The following is a 22,452-nucleotide window of genomic DNA, read 5'->3' as shown; positions in this document are numbered from 1 at the left end:
GGCAGTTGGTGAAGATTGGGGAGGCAGTTGGTGAAGGTTGGGGACAGTTGGTGAAGGTTGGGGGCAGTTGAAGGTTGGAGCAGTTGGTGAAGGTTGCGGGGCAGCTGGTGAAGGTTGGGGGCAGTTGGTGAAGGTTGGGGGCAGTTGGTGAAGGTTGGGGGCAGTTGGTGAAGGTTGGGGGCAGTTGGTGAAGGTTGGGGGCAGTTGGTGAAGGTTGGGGGCAGTTGGTGAAGGTTGGGGGCAGTTGGTGAAGGTTGGGGGCAGTTGGTGAAGGTTGGGGGCAGTTGGTGAAGGTTGGGGGCAGTTGGTGAAGGTTGGGGGCAGTTGGTGAAGGTTGGGGCAGTTGGTGAAGGTTGGGGCAGTTGGTGAAGGTTGGGGGCAGTTGGTGAAGGTTGGGGGCAGTTGGTGAAGGTTGGGGCAGTTGGTGAAGGTTGGGGCGGTTCGTGAAGGTTGGGGCAGTTGGTGAAGGTTGGGGCAGTTCGTGAAGGTTGGGGCAGTTGGTGAAGGTTGGGGCAGTTGGTGAAGGTTGGGGCAGTTTGTGAAGGTTGGGGCAGTTGGTGATGGTTGGGGCAGTTGGTGAAGGTTGGTGGCAGTTGCTGAAGGTTGGGGGCAGTTGGTGAAGGTTGGGGCAGTTGGTGAAGGTTGGTATGGCAGTTGGTGAAGGTTGGTGGGCAGTTGTTGAAGGTTGGTAGGGCAGTTGCTGAAGGTTGGTGGGGCAGTTGGTGAAGGTTGGTGGGCAGTTGATGAAGGTTGGGGGCAGTTGATGAAGGTTGGGGGCAGTTGATGAAGGTTGGGGCAGTTGGTGAATGTTGGGGGCAGTTGGTGAATGTTGGGGGCAGTTGGTGAAGGTTGGGGCAGTTGGTGAAGGTTGGGGGCAGTTGGTGAAGGTTGGGGCAGTTGGTGAAGGTTGGGGCAGTTGGTGAAGGCTGGGGGCAGTTGGTGAAGGTTGGGGGACAGTTGAAGTTTGGGGGCAGTTGGTGAAGGTTGGGGCAGTTGAAGGTTGGGGGCAGTTGGTTAAGGTTGGGGGGCAATTGGTGAAGGTTGGGGGCAGTTGGTGAAGGTTGGGGGCAGTTGGTGAATGTTGGGGGCAATTGAAGGTTGGGGGCAGTTGGTGAAGGTGGGGGGGCAGTTGGTGAAGGTTGGTGAGCAGTTGGTGAAGGTTGGGGGCAGTTGATGAATGTTCAGGGAAGTTGGTGATGGTTGGGGGCAGTTGGTGAAGGTTGGGGGTCAGTTGGTGATGGTTGGGGTCAGTTGGTGAAGGTTGGGGGCAGTTGGTGAAGGTTGGGGGGCAGTTGGTGAAGGTTGGGGGGCAGTTGGTGAACATTGGGGGTAAGTTGGTGAAGTTTGGAGGCAGTTGTTGAATGTTGGGGGGCAGTTGGTGAATGTTGAGGGACAGTTGAAGATTGGGGGCAGTTGGTGAAGTTTGGGGAGGCAGTTGGTGAAGGTTGGGGAGGCAGGTGGTGAAGGTTGGGGCAGTTGGTGAAGGTTGGGGGCAGTTGAAGTTTGGAGCAGTTGGTGAAGGTTGGGGGGCAGCTGGTGAAGGTTGGGGGCAGTTGGTGAAGGTTGGGGGCAGTTCGTGAAGGTTGGGGGCAGTTGGTGAAGGTTGGGGGCAGTTGGTGAAGGTTGGGGGCAGTTGGTGAAGGTTGGGGGCAGTTGGTGAAGGTTGGGGGCAGTTGGTGAAGTTTGGGGGCAGTTGGTGAAGGTTGGGGCAGTTGGTGAAGGTTGGGGGCAATTGGTGAAGGTTGGGGGCAGTTGGTGAAGGTTGGGGGCTGTTGGTGAAGGTTGGGGGCAGTTGGTGAAGGTTGGGGGCAGTTGGTGAAGGTTGGGGGCAGTTGGTGAAGGTTGGGGCAGTTGGTGAAGGTTGCGGCAGTTGGTGAAGGTTGGGGCAGTTGGTGAAGGTTGGGGCAGTTGGTGAAGGTTGGGGCAGTTGGTGAAGGTTGGGGCAGTTGGTGAAGGTTGGGGCAGTTTGTGAAGGTTGGGGCAGTTTGTGAAGGTTGGGGGCAGTTGGTGATGGTTGGGGCAGTTGGTGAAGGTTGGTGGCAGTTGCTGAAGGTTGGGGGCAGTTGGTGAAGGTTGGGGCAGTTGGTGAAGGTTGGTATGGCAGTTGGTGAAGGTTGGTGGGCAGTTGGTGAAGGTTGGTAGGGCAGTTGCTGAAGGTTGGTGGGGCAGTTGGTGAAGGTTGGTGGGCAGTTGATGAAGGTTGGGGGCAGTTGATGAAGGTTGGGGGCAGTTGATGAAGGTTGGGGGCAGTTGATGAAGGTTGGGGGCAGTTGATGAAGGTTGAGGGCAGTTGATGAAGGTTGAGGGCAGTTGATGAAGGTTGGGGGCAGTTGATGAAGGTTGGGGGCAGTTGATGAAGGTTGGGGCAGTTGGTGAATGTTGGGGGCAGTTGGTGAATGTTGGGGGCAGTTGGTGAAGGTTGGGGCAGTTGGTGAAGGTCGGGGGCAGTTGGTGAAGGTTGGGGGCAGTTGGTGAAAGTTGGGGGCAGTTGCTGAAGGCTGGGGGCAGTTGGTGAAGGCTGGGGGCAGTTGGTGAAGGTTGGGGGCAGTTGCTGAAGGCTGGGGCAGTTGGTGAAGGTTGGGGGCAATTGGTGAAGGTTGGGGGGCAGTTGAAGGTTGGGGGCAGTTGGTGAAGGTTGGGGGGGCAATTGGTGAAGGTTGGGGGCAGTTGGTGAAGGTTGGGGGCAGTCGGTGAAGGTTGGGGCAGTTGGTGAAGGTTGGGGCAGGTGAAGGTTGGGGAGCAGTTGGTGAAGGTTGGGGCATTTGGTGAAGGTTGGGGAAGTTGGTGAAGGTTGGGGAAGTTGGTGAAGGTTGGGGGCAGTTGGTGAAGGTTGGGGGCAGTTGGTGAATGTTGGGGGCAGTTAGTGAAGGTTGGGGGGCAGTTGGTGAAGGTTGGGGCAGTTGGTGAAGATTGGGGGGCAGTTGGTGAAGTTTGGGGGCAGTTGGTGAAGGTTCGTGGGGCAGTTGGTGAAGGTTGGGGGGCAGTTGGTGAAGGTTGGGGGCAGTTGGTGAAGGTTGGGGCAGTTGGTGAAGGTTGGGGGCAGTTGGTGAAGGTTGGGGCAGTTGGTGTAGGTTGGGGGCAGTTGGTGTAGGTTGGGGGCAGTTGGTGAAGGTTGGGGGCAGTTGGTGAAGGTTGGGGGCAGTTGGTGATGGTTGGAGTTGCAGTTGGTGAAGGTTGGGGGCAGTTGGTGAAGGTTGGGGGTCAGTTGGTGACGGTTGGGGGGCAGTTGGTGAAGCAGTTGGTGAAGGTGGGGGAGGCAGTTGTTGAAGGTTAGGAGGCAGTTAGTGAAGGTTGATGGGGCAGTTGGTGAAGGTTGGGGGGCAGTTGGTGAAGGTTGGCGGGCAGTTTGTGAAGGTTGGGGGCAGTTGGTGAAGGTTGGGTCAGTTGCTGAAGGTTGGGGGCAGTTGGTGACGGTTGGGGGCAGTTGGTGAAGGTTGGTGGGGCACTTGGTGAAGGTTGGTGGGGCAGTTGGTGAAGGTGGGGAGGCAGCTGTTGAAGGTTAGGAGGCAGTTGGTGAAGGTTGATGTGGCAGTTGGTGAAGTTTGGGGCAGTTGGTGAAGGTTGGGGCAGTTGGTGAAGGTTGGGGGCAGTTGGTGAAGTTTGGGGGCAGTTGGTGAAGGTTGGGGGCAGTTGGTGAAGGTTGGTAGGGCAGTTGGTGAAGGTTGGTGGGGCAGTTGGTGAAGGTTGGGGGGGCAGTTGGTGAAGGTTGGGGGTCAGTTGGTGATGGTTAGGGGGCAGTTGGTGAAGGTTGGGGGTCAGTTGGTGATGGTTAGGGGGCAGTTGGTGAAGGATGGGGGCAGTTGGATGGGTGATTGATGATGGTTGGACGGACAATTTGAGGGAGGGTTGGAGTGACCATTTATGATGTGGAATAAAGATATATGACTTGCAATTTAAGGACTAAGTGGAGAAGTTTTCTTTACCTCTGTGCTTTTCTTCTCACTACCTGAAAGGGCGGTGGTAGCAGTATCAGTAATAACTTTCAAAAGGGAATTGGATAAATAATTGAAAAAGAAAAATTTATAGGGCTATGGGGAAAGAGCATGGGGAGTGGAACGAATTGGATCGAGCCAGCACAGGCACAATGGGCTGAATGGCCTCCTTCAGTGCTGTGTGATTCAAAATCAACACAAACTTATTTCTACAATAGCAAAATACCGTGGTTGCTGGAAATCTGAAATAACAGAAAATGCTGGAAACACTCAGCATCGAGGAGAGAGAAACAGGGTCCTCAACTCAAAATGTTGACTCTGTTTCTCTCTCCTCGATGCTGCCCGACCTGCTGAATGTATCCAGCATTTTCTGTTGTTATTACAAACTTATTTCTAATCTATGACTTACATGGATTCAGCTTTCTTCTCAGAAAAGATTCGAATGAGAAAATCAGCCTCCTCTTCGGGTTGAAAAGTCGTGGGAACAATAACATATTCTCCTGGTGGAAGCTTAAATCTTTGGGAATTTTCCCTTACGTTAATGTACGTCTTACTCTTTGCTTGCGAAGCATTAAATCGGAAGAACTCTTTCTGCAGATGGTCAATGCCACTTTCAGCCTGAAAAACAAATTACTGCTTTCAGTCTCCTAGTAACAAAACTCCACACGCCTCATTGTACATCCCACAAACATGAAAATAATAATAGAGAAATAAACATATAGCTCATTGAAGCCCATCCTTTTAGTACCCTAACTACTCCCCATTGAAGCCCATCCTTTAACACCGCAACTTTCCCATTGGAACCTTGGCTGTTCCCCCTGGTACGGCTCTCATCTTCACTCCCTCAAGTCCAAAGGACGCAGACTTGAACGGATATGGCAGATAACTGGGTTAGCCAATCACCACCAGATCTAGCTGGACCACATAAAGCGTTATCGGGTCCTGCTCTCGTCTGCCAAAACTGCTCACTATTCCAGAATCATTCTAGAATGCAAAGATAACCCCCAGCTACTATTCTCTACTGCTAACCATCTTCTTAAACCCCTCTCCCCTGTCTCCTTCACACTCACCTCCAACAAAATGTGTGAGGAGCTCATGGACTTCGTTGTCTCTAAAATTGAGACCATTCAATCAGCTGACTCTGCCACTTCCCTTCCTTCCCCTACCCACTGGGTCAAACTTCCTCCAAGGTTTCCCCCTGCCCTAGCCCTGAACTCACATCTTTCTCCAGTGTTTCTCTCTGATCTCCCCTCATGACCTCTCTGAGCTCAGTTTATCCATGAGACCCACTTCCTGCTCCCACGACCCTATTCCCACTAAACTGCTGACCACCCAACTTCCTTTTCTGGCTCCCATGTTAGCTGACATTGTTAATGGTTCTCTCTCCTCAGGTACTGTCCCCCTCTGCTTCAAATCTGCTGTCATCACTCCTCTTAAAAAAACAAACCTTGATCCCTCCGTCCTTGCAAACTACTGCCCTATCTCCAATCTCCCTTTCCTCTCCAAAGTCCATGAATGTGTTGTCGCCTCCCAAATCCATGCCCATCTTTCCCGGAACTCCATGTTTGACTCCCTCCAATCAGGTTTCTGCCCCGCCACAGTACCAAAACGGCTCTCATCAAAGTCACAAATTACATCCTTTGTGACTGCGACAAAGGTTAACTATCCCTCCTCGTCCTTCTTGACATAGAAACATAAAAGATAGGAGCAGGAGTAGGCCATTCGGCCCTTCGAGCCTGCTCCGCCATTCAATGAGATCACGGCTGATCATCCAAATTCAGTACCCTGTCCCTGCCTTCTCCCCATATCCCTTGATCCCTTTAGCCTCAAGAAATATATCCAATTCTTTCTTGAATATATTTAATGAACTGGCCTCCACCGCCCTCTGTGGCAGAGAATTCCACAGGTTCACCACTCTCTGGGTGAAGAAATTCCTCCTCATTTCAGTCCTAAATGGCTTACCCCTTATCCTTAGACTCTGGTTCTGGACTCCCCGGCCATCAGAAACACCCTTCCTGCATCTAGTCTGTCCAGACCTGACAGAATTTTATAGGTTTTACTGAGATCCCCTCTCAATCTTCTAAACTCCAGCGAGTATAAGCCCAATCGACACAATCTCTCCTCATACGTCATTCCTGCCATCCCAGGTATCAGCCTGGTGAATCTTCGCTGCACTCCCTCCATGGCAAGAACGTCCTTCCTCAGGTAAGGCAACTAAAACTGCACACAATACTCAAGGTGCGTTCTCACCAAGGCCCTGTACAACTGTAGCAAGACATCCTTGTTCCTGTACTCGAACCCTCTTGCTACGAAGGCCAACATACCATTTGCCTCCTTAACCGCCTGCTGCACCTGCATGCTTACCTTCAGCGACTGGTGCACAATAACACCCAGGTCTCTTTGCAGTTCCCCTTCTCCCAATCTATTGCCATTCAAATAATAATCTGCCTTCCTGTTTTTGCCACCAAAAGTGGGTAACCTCACATTTATCCACATTATAGTGCATTTGCCATGTTTCTGCCCAATCACCCAACCTGTCCAAATCGTACTGGAGTTTCACGACATCCTCCTCACAGCTTACCCTCCCACCCAGCTTTGTGTCGTCTGCCAATTTGGAGATATTACATCCAATTCCCTCGTCCAGATCATTAATATATATTGTGAACAGCTGGGGTCCTAGGACCGATCCTTGTGGTACCCCACTAGTCACTGCCTACCACTCGGAAAACGACCCGTTTATTCCAACTCTTTGCTTTCTGTCCACCAACCAGTTCTCTATCCAAGTCAATACCTTGCCCCCAATCCCATGTGCCTTAATTTTGCATGCTAATCTCTTATGTGGGACCTTATCGAAAGCCTTCTGAAAGTCCAAATACACCACATCCACTGGTTCTCCTTTATCTATTTTACCAGTTACATCCTCAAAAAATTCCAGTAGATTAGTCAAGCATGATTTACCTTTTGTAAATCCATGTTGACTTTGTCCGATCCTGTCATTGCTTTCCAAGTGCTCTGCTATTACATCTTTTATAATAGACTCTAGCATTTTCCCCACTACCGATGTCAGGCTTACTGGTCTATAATTCCCCGCTTTTTCTCTACCACGTTTTTTGAATAGTGGGGTAACATTAGCTACCCTCCAATCCATGGGTACCGTTCCAGAGTCTATCGAGTTCTGGAAGATGATCAGCAATGCATCTACTATCTCTAGGGCCACCTCCTTAAGTATCCTGGGATGTAGACCATCAGGCCCTGGGGATTTATCGGCCTTCAGTCCCATCAATTTTCCTAACACCATTTCCCTACAAATACTGATTTCTTTCAGTTCCTCCCTTTCATCAGACCCTATGTTCCCTGACATCTCTGGGAGGTTATTTGTGTCCTCCTTTGTGAAGACAGAACCAAAGTATGTCTTTAGTTGGTCAGCCATTTCCTTGTTTCCCATTATAAATTCCCCAGATTCTGACTGTAAGGGACCTACGCTTGACTTCACCAATCTTTTTCTCTTCACATATCTATAAAAGCTTTTACAGTCAGTTTTTATGTTCCCTGATAGCTTACTCTCATATTCTATTTTCCCTTTCTTAATTAATCCCTTTGTCCTCCTTTGTTGACTCCTAAACTGCTCCCAATCCTCAGGATTGTTGCTTTTTCTAGCCAATTTATATGTCCTCTCCTTGGATCTTATGCTATCCCTAATTTCCCTTGTTAGCCATGGTTGAGTCGCCTTTTTTGTTTTATTTTTATGCCAAACTGGGATGAACAAATTCTGTAGCTCATCCATTCGGTCTTTGAATGTTTGCCATTGCCTATCCACCGTCAACCCTTTGAGTGACATTCCCCAATCAATCCTACCCAACTCGATCCTCAGACCATCGTAGTTTCCTTTATTTAAATTCAGGACCCTTGTCTCTGAGTCAACTACTTCATTCTCCATCTTAATGAAGAATTCAATCATATTATGATCGCTCCGACCCAAGGGGCCTCGTACAACAAGATTGCTAATTAATCCTTTCTCGTTACATAATACCCAGTCTAAGATGGCCTGATCTCTGGTTGGTTCCTCGACATATTGGTCCAGGAAACCATCCCGTAAACACTCCAGGAATTCCTCCTCCACAGTATTGTTACTAATTTGGTTGGCCCAATCTATATGTAGATTAAAGTCACCCATGATGACTGCTGTGCCCTTATTGCACGCTTCTTTAATTTCCCTTTTAATGCCATCCCCAACCTCCACCTTACTGTTTGGAGGTTTATATACCACTCCCACTAATGTTTTTTTCCCCTTAGTATTTCTCAATTCTACCCATACAGATTCCACATCATCAGAGCTAATATCCTTCATTACAATTGTATTAATCCCTTCTTTAACCAGTAATGCTACCCCACCTCCCTTTCCTTTTTGCCTATCTTTCCTGAATATCGAATACCCCTGGATGTTGAGTTCCCAGTCTTGGCCATCCTTGAGCCACGTTTCCGTAATCCCAACCAAATCGTATTCGTTTACCTCTATTTGCGCAGCCAATTCATCCACCTTATTACAAATGCTCCTCGCATTAAGACACAAAGCCTTCAGGATTGTTTTTTTAACGCTCTTAGACCTATTAGAATTATTATTTACTGTGGCCACATTTGATTTAAACCGTTGATTTCTCTGACTGCCACTTTTGTTTTTCTCCTTCCTATCTTTTGCTTTTATCCCTGTTTTCCTTTCCTCTGTCTCCCTGCTCAGGTTCCCAACCCCCTGCCATTTTAGTTTAAACCCCCCCGAACAGTGCTAGCAAACCTCCCTGCAAGGATATTTGTCCCGCTCTGGTTCAGGTGCAACCCGTCTAACTTGTACAAGTCCCACCTTCCCCAGAAGCAGGCCCAGTGATCCAGGAAACTAAAGCCCTCCCTCCTGCACCAACTCTTTAGCCACGCATTCATCTGTTCTATCCTCCAATTCCTATACTCACTAGCACATGGCGCCGGGAGTAATCCAGAGATTACAACCTTTGAGGTCCTACTCTTTAATCTGCTACCTAGCTCCCTAAATTCTTGCTGCAGGACCTCATCCCTCTTCCTACCTATGTCATTGGTCCCAATGTGAACCACTGAGTTAAATGGTCGAAGGTTATACTGAAAATTGAAGAATGGACTGACAGAAAGTAGAAGAGTGGAGGGGAGAGAGTAGGTGACTTGTCCTCTAGTACCTTAAGTCTCCCATTGAAGCCCATCCTCTCGTACCCCAACTCTCCCATTGAAGCCCATCCTCTAGTACCCCAACTCTCCCATTGAAGCCCATCCTCTAGTACCCCAACTCTCCCATTGAAGCCCATCCTCTAGTACCCCAACTCTCCCACTGAAACCCATCCTCTAGTACCCCAACTCTCCCATTGAAGCCCATCCTCTAGTACCCCAACTCTCCCATTGAAGCTCATCCTCTAGTACCCCAACTCTCCCATTGAAGCCCATCCTCTAGTACCCTGACATCCCCATTGAAGCCCATCCTCTAGTACCCTAACTGTCCCATTGAAGCCCATCCTCTAGTACCCCAACTCTCCCATTGAAGCCCATCCTCTGGTACTCTAATATCCCCATTGAAGCCCATCCTCTAGTACCCCAACTCTCCCATTGAAGCCCATCCTCTAGTACCCCAACTCTCCCATTGAAGCCCATCCTCTAGTACCCCAACTCTCCCATTGGAGCCCATCCTCTAGTACCCCAACTCTCCCATTGAAGCCCATCCTCTAGTACCCCAACTCTCCCATTGAAGCCCATCCTCTAGTACCCCAACCCTCCCATTGAAGCCTATACAGGAGTCAGCTGCAACTCAGTGGTTAGCACTCTTGCCTCTTAGTCAGAACGTTGTGGGCTCAATTCTCACTCCAAGGACTCTCTCCTACTCTCTCCCCTCCACTCTTCTACTTTCTGTCAGTCCATTCTTCAATTTTCAGTGTAACCTTCGGCCATTTAACTCAGTGATTGAGCCATAATTTAAAATTTCTATATTCCGTGACTTTGTATTTAAACTAAAACTAAACCATGAAATGTACCTGGTAAATGGCGAACCCAATGGTCAGCAACATGGCACCTTCTTTCCGCAGTTTGCGTCTGTTTTTTTGCATGAGAGCCACCAGAAATGTGCATTCGTTTTTGCCATCGTCCTGTTCCTCATCCGCCTCCAGTAGCTTTACCTTATACTGCAGATTGATCCAGAAAGTGTCTGCACACATAACAGTCCCACCACTAATACCCGTTAAAAAATAAAACACTTAAATGCCCGCGAACTTCTTTATTCTATGGCAATCAATTAATTTTACAAACGAATGTGTACTCTAACTAATACAAGGTGAACTGTTCAATTTTAGTGCCTCTTCCGGTTTATGAAAAAAGAAAAGAACGATCTTGCATTTCTATAGCGTCTTTCACAACCTCAGGCTGTCCCAAAGCACTTCACAGCCAATGAAGTTCTTTTGCAGTGTAGTCACTGTTGTAATGTAGGAAACACGGCAGCCAATTTGCGCACAGCAAGCTCCCACAAACAGCAATGTGATAATGACTAGATAATCTGTTTTATAGTGATGCTGGTTGAGGGATAAATATTGGCCAGGGCAATAGTTGCTCTTCCGCGAAACAGTGATGTGGGATCTTTTGCGTCCACCTGAGAGGTCAGTGTTATGTTCATTAATAAATAGACATTCTTATTATGAACACAGCTAGCTTTTGCTAGTTACTTTATTGAGCACATGTGGACTTGTACAGCATCTTGTAGAGGCTTCCATCTTGACTGCTGCCTTGTGGGTAGCCTAGCCTCATGGGTAATGTAGTCTTAATATAATATATAGCTGGGTAGTGTAGTCTTATACATACAGCTATATACAGCTCTACGGCTCCACCTAGTGTCCACTATAGAATGACATGCTATTGATCACTACATCCCCCTTTCTTTGAGGTTTAACAAAATCAATATCAATCAACTTTCAAGAAAACAATAAAGATAATATCAGTAACACTTTTGTTAGTGCTCTATAAACAAACATTTTCAGAACAGTCAACACATTTTCAAAGCTTTACATTGTACTCAAAGATTAAGTCTATCAGGCTCTTTTACTTCACGTGTGGATCTTCTCAACACGGGTAAGTCTGATGTGTCTTCATGAGATTGTTCTGGCGGTGAATGACAAGATGCAGTTGCGGCATTGTCATCAATCTGGTCTTGAATAGTCTCTTGTGTTTTTAGGAGGGAACGGCGGTTCCTCCTGAGAATCTGTCCTTCCTCAGTTCTAACAGTTCTAACCTTGGTCCTACTTCCTCAAGAACTGTAGCTTTCCTGTTCCATGCATCTGGATCCTCAATCCTGACAACATCATCCTTTGTCAATGGTTTTAGAGTTTTGGATGACTTGTCATAGTATGATTTCTGTTTCAGCTTTAACAGTTGAAGTCTCTGTCTCAGTTCCTCACTTTGCTGTTCTTTTGCACAGCAGGGTAGCGTGGTGCGCAACTTGCGACCCATTAGTAGTTCAGCAGGTGAAGAACCACAGTCTAAAGGTGAGGCTCGGTAGCTCAGCAGGGCGAGATAAGGATCAGACTTGCTTTCTGTCGCTTTCTTCAGTAGCTGCTTGAGAACTTGAACACCTTTCTCTGCCTTACCATTTGACTGAGCATACAAAGGACTGGATGTGATGTGCTGAAAGTCATAATGTGCTGCAAACTGTTGCCACTCCTTACAGTTGAAGCACGGACCATTGTCGCTAACGGCAATCCTGGGAATTCCATGTCTGGCAAAGATGGATTTCACATGCATTATGACACTGCTTGCTGTGGTGCTTGAGAGCAGCGCCATCTCAGGATAGTTAGAATAGTAGTCAATCACTATTAGATAGTCTTTACCATTTAAATGAAAAAGGTCCATACCAACCTTTTGCCATGCTGCTGTTGGTATGTCAGCTACTATCATTGGTTCCTTTGCTTGTTTGTTTTGGTGTTTCTGACATGTCTCACATTTGCCTATCATGTTCTCAATGTCCTTATTTATGCCAGGCCAATAAACAGTGTCTCTTGCTCTCCTTTTGCATTTTCAATTCCGAGGTGTCCCTCATGAATCCTTTTGAGCATGTCTTGACGTAGAGCCTGTGGAATGACTATTCTGTTCTGTTTTAGTAATAGTCCACTTGCGACACTCAATTCTGACCTTATGTGAAAATATTTTGGACAGGAACCTTTTGGCCAACCATGATGAATGTTCTCTATTACTGTTTGTAATACTGTATCTTTTACTGTTTCTTCTGCTATTTGCTTTAATTTTGTGTCTGACACGGACAGCGCGGCAGTGACCATACTCACATGAACATCCACGTCTTCTTCAGTAGAGCTCACATGACTCATTGTGGGTGCTCGGGATAGTGCATCTGCTAACACTATGTATTTGCCTGGTGTGTAGATCAGTTCAAAGTCATATCTTTGCAGCTTCATCATGAGTCGTTGAATCCTTGGAGACATCTCATTCAGGTTCTTTTTTATGATGGCAACCAGAGGGCTGTGGTCTGTCTCAACTGTGAAGGTGGGAAGTCCATATATGTAGCCATGAAACTTTTCTAGTCCAACTACCAAGCCTAGACATTCCTTTTCAATCTGGGCGTATCGACACTCAGTATCAGTCATAGACCTGGAGGCATAGGCAACAGGCTTCCAATCTTCACCCTCTGCTTGTAGCAAGACCGCACCTAGGCCATCTTTTGATGCATCCGTTGACACTTTGATTCTTTTGGTTGGGTCAAAGAAGGTGAGTACAGGTGTGGTTGTCAGCACTGTTTTGAGGTTTATCCACTCTTGTTCATGTCTTTCTGTCCATGCGAACTCATTTGTTTTATGTAGCAGGTCTCACAGACAGGCTGTCTTGTGGGTAGCCTAGCCTCATGGGTAATGTAGTCTTAATATAATATATAGCTGGGTAGTGTAGTCTTATACATACAGCTATATACAGCTCTATGGCTCCACCTAGTGTCCACTATAGAATGACATGTGTAAGGTCTGTGGGTTGTGCAGTTAATAAATACACAGACTTCAGAAGTAACAAACAAACAGGTCTTTACTATTCGAAGGTCCGGGCGAATCTGCCCCAGCAATCATGCCACAACACTTATATACTGGTGTGGTCACTATCGGTATTACAGTATACAGAAGCCAAACAAATAGTGCCACCCGAAAGTAGTCCTCTTAAAGGTGAACGGTTACATTCAATAGTTCCCTTAAAGGTAGACGGGTACATACACTACAATCCTCCCTTTTTAGCTTATTACTTACTAAGTCCATAGTGAACATACATTCTAACATATATACAGGTTTATGTAAGACAGTTCATAGATTCAGTCTTTCCGGGGGTTTCCGGATTCTGTCAGGATAACGCCGCAGTGGTGTCATCATTTCAGGCGGGCTAGGAGGTGCTTCTGGCAAGGTCGATTCGGCTTGAAAAGCCGTGTCAGGTTCAGCTGACTCCAGTATCACTAGATCGGAAGTAGGTGTTCTGGGTATCTCAGTTTCAACATTACCCGGATAAGGGGGTGAAGTCGGTGGCCTATTTGTGGCGGACCCTATGATTTGGTCAACATGGCGCCTTATTATATTGTCTCCAATGTCCACGGTGTACATCAATGGCCCCAGCCTTTTCCCAATAGTTCCAGGCTGCCATTTCTCAGTACGGTAGTCCCGGGCCAAAACTCGTTGACCGATCTGGAAAGATCTAGTGACCCTGTCGTTCATGCCCTGGAATTGCCGGTTCTCTACGTCTCTTCTGACGTTTGGTTTTAGTAAATCCAGCCGGCATCTTAGGCGTCTATTACAGAACATCATTGCGGGAGTTTGATTTGTGACCGCATGTGTCGCATTTCGGTATGCCAACAAAAAGCTATCCACCTTATGTTGCAGACTTATATTTTCATTACTCATGGCCTTTACGGCCTTCTTGAAGGTCTGGACAAACCTTTCAGCCAATCCATTTGAGGCGGGATGGTATGGGGCTGATGTGTAATGTTTAACCCCATTGCTCTTTAAGAATTTCTTGAATTCTTCGGACACAAATTGTGGTCCATTATCAGAACAGATCTGTTCCGGCAGGCCATTCCGAGCAAACATAGTCCTTAACACTGCGATGGTTTTTTCCGTCGTGGTGGTGGTCATCTTAATTACTTCCGGCCACTTGGAGTGGGCATCCACCGCTATTAGAAACATCGAGTCCATAAATGGACCAGCAAAGTCGATGTGTACTCTTTGCCAAGGCGATGAGGGCCACTCCCATGGATGCAGAGGAGCCTGGGGTGGCGCGTTCTGAACCCTCTGACATCCTAGGCAGTTCTTCGTGATCTCCTCTATGTCTCTATCAATGCCTGGCCACCACACAAACGCTCTTGCTAGATTTTTCATCTTTACTCCCCCCAGATGTCCTTCGTGCAGCTCCTTTAGCACCTTCTTTTGGAGTTTGGGTGGAATCACCACTCTAGATCCACACAGGGTTCCTCGACACACTGACAGTTGTTCTTTCCTCTGTGCAAATGCTTGCAGTGTTGGTTCGCTCTGTGCTGGCCATCCCTCCACCGTTACATCATAGACTCATGAAAGAGTCGGGTCATTCCTTGTCTCATTCTCAATCATTGAGTTTGTTATCGGTAGACACTCCACTATGGATGAGTGGAACAACTCTACTGGGTCCACTATACTCGCTTCTTCTACCATCGGCAATGGCAAGCGTGACAACCCATCAGCATTTCCATGCTGTTTAGACCTTTTGTACTCAATTTCGTATTGGTGTGCCCCAAGTAACATGGACCACCTTTGTAACCTTTGTGCTGTCATGGTGGAAACGGCCTTATTTGGGTTGAATATGGACACCAACGGCTGGTGGTCTGTCAGCAATGTGAACTTTTTACATTGTAGGTAATGGTTGAATTTCTTCACGCCCCACACAAGACTGAGGGCCTCCCTATCTATTTGGGCGTAATTTCGCTCTGCGGGTGTCAATGATCGGGACGCGAAAGCCACTGGCCTTTCCGAGCCATTTGGTAGCCTATGCGAGAGTACTGCCCCAATTCCGTACGGGGAAGCATCGCAAGCTAGACGAAGGGGTAATGCTGGGTTGAAATGAGCCAACACTTCTTCAGAGGTAATCAACTCCTTGCTTCTGCGAAAAGCCTTTTTGCATTCTTCACTCCACTTCCATGGTGTTTCTTTCCGCAACAGGTCATTCAGCGGATGCAGTACCGTGGATAAATTTGGCAGAAACTTGTGATAGTAATTAATCAACCCCAAGAATGATCTTAACTGTGATACGTTTCCTGGAGCGGGGGCCTTCACAACCGCTTCTATCTTTTCGGGTGACTTATGCAGTCCCTCTCGGTCAATGACATGACCGCAGTATGAGATCCGTTTTTGGAAGAACTCACACTTCTTGCGATTAACCCGAAGGCCATACTCCTTCAACCTGGTGAGTACCAGTTTCAAATTCGTGAGGTGTTCTTCCTCATCTTTTCCCGTGATTAAAATGTCATCTAAGTAGCACTGCGTGCTTGGAATTCCTTGTAACACCTGTTCCATGGCCCTCTGCCAAATTGCTGGCGCCGAAGCTACCCCAAAGACCAGTCTATTGTAGCGATACAAGCCTCTGTGAGTGTTGATGGTGAGGTACTGGCGTGACTCTTCCTCGACCTCCATCTGTAGATATGCTTGAGCCAGATCTATTTTCGTGAAATGTTTCCCTCCAGCCAACGAAGCAAAGATATCTTCAATCCGCGGAAGCGGGTATTGTACCGTGTGAAGCACCGGATTCACAGTAATCTTGAAATCTCCGCAGATACGGACCTTCCCCGGTCCCCCAGGCTTATTACTCGGTGAGGACTTCATGACAGGAACAATGGGCGTGGCCCACTCACTCCAGTCCACTTTTGACAGAACCCCTGATCGTTCAAGTCCTTCCAGTTCTGCCTCCACAGCTGGTCGTATTGCGTAAGGAACTGATCTGGCCTTAAAAAACTTTGGCTTGCATTTTCTGCAATCTTAACCTTTGCTTTAATACCTCGCAGCATTCCCAGTCCTTGCTGGAATACCTCCTTAGCTTCGTCCAATATTCTGGACAACCGTTCAGGTTTGACATCCTCTTTTTCGGAATCCACCGTCATGGTGTTTAGGGACTGCCAGTCCAATTTTATTTTTCGGATCCACTCCCGTCCCAGAAGTGGTGGTCCTCCCTCAGGCAATACATACAGGTCCAACCGGTGATGATCTTTATCCTTGTATCTCACCTTGACTTCTATCATTCCGATGGGGAATACTTTGTGCCCCGTGTATGTCTGTAGTACTAGTTCCGTATCCCGTAGTGGAATATGCTTGAAAAATTTCTTATAGTCATGCCTATTCATGACCGTCAACGCCGATCCAGTGTCCACTTCCATTTTTACTTGGACCTTTGCAATCTGTAGCGTTATCCAGGTAGTTTGTCGGTCAGCTTCATTGCTCACGTTGTGAATTCTCAGACTGTCCAGTCCTTTGCATTTGGAGTGTGAGACCGACTTCTGTTCCCTCAGACTCTTCTTAGTCACCTCTTGTACCTTTCCGTACCATTTTTGTGGTGACTTCTTATTGTTGTACGTTGCTCCTGACCGGCATACCTTAGCTATGTGCCCGATCTTGCCACATTTCCTGCATTCTTGGTTTTTACCCCAGCATTGATTCTGGTCGTGTGTTGTCTTCCCACAACGGTAGCATTTTGTTGTGCTCGAAGTAATTTGGTCCACCCCTAGTGCCGCCGCCTTTAGCTGCATTTCCGCTGTTCCTTTCGCTGCGGTTTCATGCGATGCAGCTATGAGGACAGCCCTGTCCAGTGTGAGGCCATTTTCTTCCAGTAGTCGCTTCTGCGTTCCTTCTTTGGACAATCCGCATACGAACTTGTCACGCAGTGCCTCTGTCAGATTCCCTCCAAACTGGCAGTATTTCGCTATCCTACGCAGTTCGACCAAGTATTCCGCATTGCTTTCGTCTTTCCTCTGCGTTCTTGCATAGAATTTGAATCGTTCAGCCAGCATCAACGGTGTGGGGTTCAAGTGATCCTTCAGCACTGCTACAATATCATCGAAAGTCTGATCTGCCGGTTTAGCTGGTGAGAGAAGATTCTTCAACACCCCAAATGTTTTCGCACCCATCATGTTAAGTAAAGTTAAAGCTTTTTCCTCCTTAGCTATTTTGTTAGCCTTACAATGTATCTCAATACGTTCTACGTACGTGGCCCAGTCTTCTATCTCCGAATTGAACTCGTTGATGTCCGCCCGCTTAGGCATCTTTCTTTCCTTGGGTACAACACAAGTATTTCTTCAAGTATTCTTATTTATTTGTTTATTTCTAAGATGGCGGTTTTCCCGCGAAAATGGCGGTTTCCCGCTCTTTCCTTCTCGCCCCGCCCACTTCAATCGTCTTCCCCGCCTAATGGCGGCTTCCCGCGTTTCTTCCCTGGTGGAAGGGGTACGCTTTCCCCACAGCGGACAGGTTCAGCCGCTGGGCTGGCTTCCGCACAGCTCCCCTTACTCGGCTCTGTCTTTTCCTCCCGCCCACACGGCTCTACCGGCGCTGGGTACACCCCGTTAACGGAGGACAGTTCAGCCGCTGGACTGGCTCTCGCGCAGTCTCTCACCCCGTTTTCGGCTGTGTCTCTCTCCCACTCCCGCACGTTCGGTTTTGCCGGCTCTGAGTACCCCGTTGGTGGAGAACAGCTCAGCCGCTGGACTGGCTCCTCGCAGTCTCTCTCTCCGCACCCGGCTCTCACCCGCACGGTTCCCGTTCGCCTCCCCAGCCCTCTCGCAGACCGGTGTTTCCCTCCCCGGCTGCGGCTGGGTTTCTCTTCCCGCGCCTACTCGCAGGCTCAGCGCTTCGTGGCTGCGGTCGCTGCCCGGAGTTTTCCTGCCGATCGCGGTCCGGCTGTCACCCGACGCCGTTGGACCCGACTTTTGGCCGGCACAGCTCCCCCTCGACCGAGGTCGAGTGCTCTGCCCTTATCCTCCGGATACTTCTACACCTTCCCCTACTCACAGTCTCTTCGGCCGCCTTGTTTCTTGCTGGTCGGCTCATTCCGCACCGTGGCAGAAGGGTAGTCAGTGCCTGTTGCTGATGCAGCTTTTGTTGTTAGTCTTCCTGCTTTCTGTTGTTGCAGCCTCGTGTTTTCTTTTGGTAGCACGACGAGGGCGGTTGTCTCTCTTCGACGCTCTTCGTTGCTTTTGGTAGTCTTGCCGCAGGGTACGATCGGACTCGTCGCCACTGTAAAGTCTGTGGGTTGTGCAGTTAATAAATACACAGACTTCAGAAGTAACAAACAAACAGGTCTTTACTATTCGAAGGTCCGGGCGAATCTGCCCCAGCAATCATGCCACAACACTTATATACTGGTGTGGTCACTATCGGTATTACAGTATACAGAAGCCAAACAAATAGTGCCACCCGAAAGTAGTCCTCTTAAAGGTGAACGGTTACATTCAATAGTTCCCTTAAAGGTAGACGGGTACATACACTACAACATGCTATTGATCACTACAGTCAGACGAGGCCTCGGTTTAACATCTCATCCGAAAGACGGCACCTCCAACAGTGCAGCACTCCCTCAGTACTGCACTGGAGCGTCAACCTAGATTCTGTGATCAAGTCTTTGGGTACCGCTAACCCATTGAATCCTGTTATGAATGAAAGCTCGGGGAATTGAGCCATTGATGAAGTTTCTATGTCATCTCTGTAACATCTTCCACCCCAACAAACCTCTGTGAACTCTGCATTCCTCCAATTCTAGCCTCTTGTCCATCCCCCACTTCCTTCGCTCCACCATTGTCAGCTGTGCCTTCAGCTGCCTAGGTCGTAAGCTCTGGAATTCCCTCCCTAAACCTCTCCGCCTCTCTCTCCTACTTTAAGTCACTCCTTAAAACATGCCTCTTTGACCAAGTTGTTGGTCACCTGTCCTAATGCGCAAATTGGCTGCCACGTTTCCCACATTACAACAGTGATTCCACTTCAAATAGTATTTAATTGGCTATAAGGTGCTTTGAGATGTCCGGTGGTCGAGAAAGGCACTGTAGAAATGCAAGTCTTTCTTTCTTTCTGTGACTCTGTCAAATTTTGTCTGATTAGGCTCCTGTGAAGCACCTTGAGACATTTTATTATGTTAAATATGCTATATAAATACAAGTTGTTGCTGTGTAAACACCTTGGCACGTCTATGACATCCACCTGCAACATATTTGGTGCCACAAGTTAATTGGACAAGAACATCTTCATACTAAACCGTAACGCACATGTCTCCTATGAGGACCCCTCCAGTTTGCCAACAGAAACTTTGATCAGTTTATTCTTAACATATTGGCTCTTTCTCATTTTGTCTCGCAAGCCCAGGTGTCTAGGGCATAGCAGGCCACCTTGGTCAGTCAGTTAACAACTGTGTTACCTCCAACTGGAATGACTGGATCACCTGGCATCATTGAGCATACTTGCAAAGGAAAACATTGACTCACTCAACCTTGCCCATTGTTGTAAGAATGTAGATATGTTTTTACATTGTTCTAATACAGAACAAAGATAGAACAAAGAAAGTAGGCAGAGTTGGTTTAAACCAGCAGTTGTCAAACTGAGCTCTGTGGATCCCTGGGGGTCCGTACAGACTTTCCAGGGGGTCCGCGACCAGAGGTAATTTCAAGCCCGCTCCTACTGATTCAGCTCTTGCGAATTGTTCTCAATGCAGGGCTCACCTATTCACTGAGGTCCACAGTTCTCACTCACTTTGCAATGAGCCGATTCCTCTCCCTGGCGCCGCAACCCTGCGCCATCCTCACGACACGTGATCACGCAAAACATACAATCCCACAGAGCAGCTGTTACAGAACATGCCAGTGGGACAGTGTGACGGTGAGTCGCACTTCCAGCAGGTGCACGGGTGCTCGCACCCTTGCTCACCTTGGCCAGCCTGCTGACAGTTTTAAACATTGTCCAGCACTAAGTGGCCTAACAGTGGCCATCTGTTGCTGCGCAGTACCCAGACTTGGTGTGAGAAGCAGGCACACCCGTCTCACTGATATCTGTAAGTAAATACCTGTTTCCTTAAAAGCATGATTAAAACACTCTTTACATGCAGTACTTTCATATTATGAGTATGATATTAGTATTATAATTTAGATGGGAGGGGCGGGTCCATGATTACTAATCCATTTGAAAAGGTGTCCTTCAATCAAAAAAGTTTGAGAACCACTGGTTTAAACTGCGTGCTTATCTTTTGATCACAGTGACACTGAGATAACATTGTATGTAGAAGGATGAAAATTAAAACAATCAAACAGGATATTGACAAGGATATGCCACTATGATTGTGTGTGCTCAACAATCTAAGGGGGAAAAATTCGATATCGACCATTTTGGGGCGCTAACATCGGCTGGCTGCAAACTTTAGCGCCCAGCGACTGCAAAATTCGTCTCCAGCGCCCCTGGAGGTGACTGGAGCACTAAATCAAGCACTACACACCTCTCTTAGGGTGCTAACATTGGGGAACGAGGTGCTACCTCAGAGCGCTACTCAAGCTCAGGCACTGTCATTAACCTAGTCCTCAGACAGACTGGCGCCTTCCAGTTTTTAAAAGGGGAGGGTCAATCATGCTACACAGCCTCACCCTGATCATTGCTGCTTCTGACCTGGGCCTGCAAGGAGGTGCAATTCTTCAACCAGGAATCTCATGGCTCTCATACCGCTTCCATCTCACAAGACGAGCCACTTTCCATCTGACTATACAGTCTCCATTCCTTGTTCCCTTCCTGCCCTCCTCCCCTCAAGTTGAACACACTCTTGTGCCTTCCTGCTTTCAAATAGTGAGCCACCATCTGAACAGCCTGTCCGTCAGCCTCCCAGTGGCAGCGACATGGCAGAGGAGGAGGAACCCCAAGCCAGATCCTCACTGCCTGCGTCTCCCGAGGGCGACACATAGGATACTGGGGCCACGTGGTACTGGAGGGGAGCAGAGGAAATGGCTCTGATGTGGGTGAAGTGCCAGGACCCATCGGGTTGCAGCAATGCCACAGGGAAAGGGAAGCTCGGGGGCCATCTCCCCGGAGGGTGAGTGCGCGCACAAGTTCTGCTGCCGAGGCGATGAACACACAGGCGGTGAGCATGCATACTGAGCTCATGGGTGCAATGGCAAAGGTGCCCGACAGCATGGATGCACTGGCTAGGAGCATGGAGGAGTCCGCCGCCAGCACTGTTGCCATCTGTGCGCAAACTCTAGAACCCATCCTTGCCACTTTGCTGAGGATGGTTGACTTGCAGGGAGATCGTGGGGACCCAGACTCCATGCCGCGTGTAATAGGCGAGGTGGCAGGATCTATTGCATCACAGGCCGAAGCAACGCAATGGCTTAGTGCTGGAATCGAGTCATGCAGACTCAGATTGATGCCATGCAAGCACTGACTGCTGCCATCCTCGCTGGATTGACCACTATCCACCAGGGATTTCACGGTGCCGCAGCAGGCCAGCAATCTGTGCTCCAGTAGATTGCTCCGAATGCTGAGGTTCTGCCCCGGGGGAGTGGCAGTGTGTCGGTCGAGCAGGAAGGTACTGTCCTCTCTCCTCCCACCACTGCCACACCGCCACTGTACTTGCCACAGCCTGCAACAGCCAGCCCAGACTGCTGCCGCCCATGCAGAGTTGGTACAGTCTGCAGCCGGGGCCTCCAGGCCCAGAGCTGGTCGAGGGCATCCTTCAAGGCCATCTCCAGTCTCTGGATCCAGCATTCAGCAGCCTTCCACCAGCCTTGCTGCAGCCACTGGGGCCACATTATGGAGGAGCAGTAAGGTTGGGAGGGAGATCATTAAGGAAAGCCCAGTAAATAACGGGAGTGTGTGTACCAAAGTTGGATGTGTTTGTAAATATATTGTTCAGTTTGGTAAGAAGTATTTCTGTGTGCTAAGAACCAGTTCTGTTTGTTCACAAATTGTTGTGTTTGTTTGTTATTGGTTGTGTAAGACAGTCATGCAGAATAATAAATGTTTATTTCAACATTATGAATTTGGCCATGTTTCTCATTGGAACTTTGGCCAGTCATAGGGGCTGTGTGGTAAACCACTGTTGTTCACTCCACTGTTGTTCACTTCACTGTTGTTCACTCTTGCCCATTGTTGTACCTGTCTGTGCATGCCTCAGCTGGCTCCGCCCCTGGCTCCACCCATATGCCCTGGTATAAAGGTGGCTGCTCTGCAGTTCCCCAGGCATTCAGGACCGGTCGACCACTAGAGGCATGCCTTCGTTCTTTAGCTAATAAAAGCCTGTTTGTTACTCTCTTAACTTCCAGTCTTTCTCAGTAATTGATAGCGCATCAATTTTATTAGCTAAACTTTTTTTCGATGGAGCAAATCCTCAAACCAGCACGCCTGGAACTAGACCCTCAAGAGGCGGATTCATCTACCAAGTTCGCACACTGGCTGCGATGCTTCGAATTTTTCCTAGAAGCCTCCGTCGAAACTGTTCAAAACGA

The 22,452-nt window shown here is 48.4% G+C and overlaps 1 protein-coding gene across 1 annotated transcript in view; it reads right to left on the bottom strand.

The window, feature by feature from the left end:
* Positions 1-22,452, bottom strand: part of capn9 (calpain 9) — a 536,943-nt gene that overhangs the window by 423,247 nt on the left and 91,244 nt on the right. The window contains exons 10-11 of the mRNA XM_085996768.1: positions 9,974-10,143; positions 4,342-4,550 (exon numbers count right to left, since the gene is read on the bottom strand). Coding sequence (XP_085852894.1) covers positions 4,342-4,550; positions 9,974-10,143 — 379 coding nt within the window. The remainder of the gene's footprint in view (positions 1-4,341; positions 4,551-9,973; positions 10,144-22,452) is intronic.

The sequence above is a fragment of the Somniosus microcephalus genome, chromosome 9 (assembly GCF_052327205.1).
Source record: "Somniosus microcephalus isolate GS21.2 chromosome 9, FLI_Smic_1.0, whole genome shotgun sequence".
In the NCBI taxonomy this organism is placed as follows: domain Eukaryota; kingdom Metazoa; phylum Chordata; class Chondrichthyes; order Squaliformes; family Somniosidae; genus Somniosus; species Somniosus microcephalus.
This window is presented reverse-complemented; position numbering and strand designations above follow the sequence as displayed.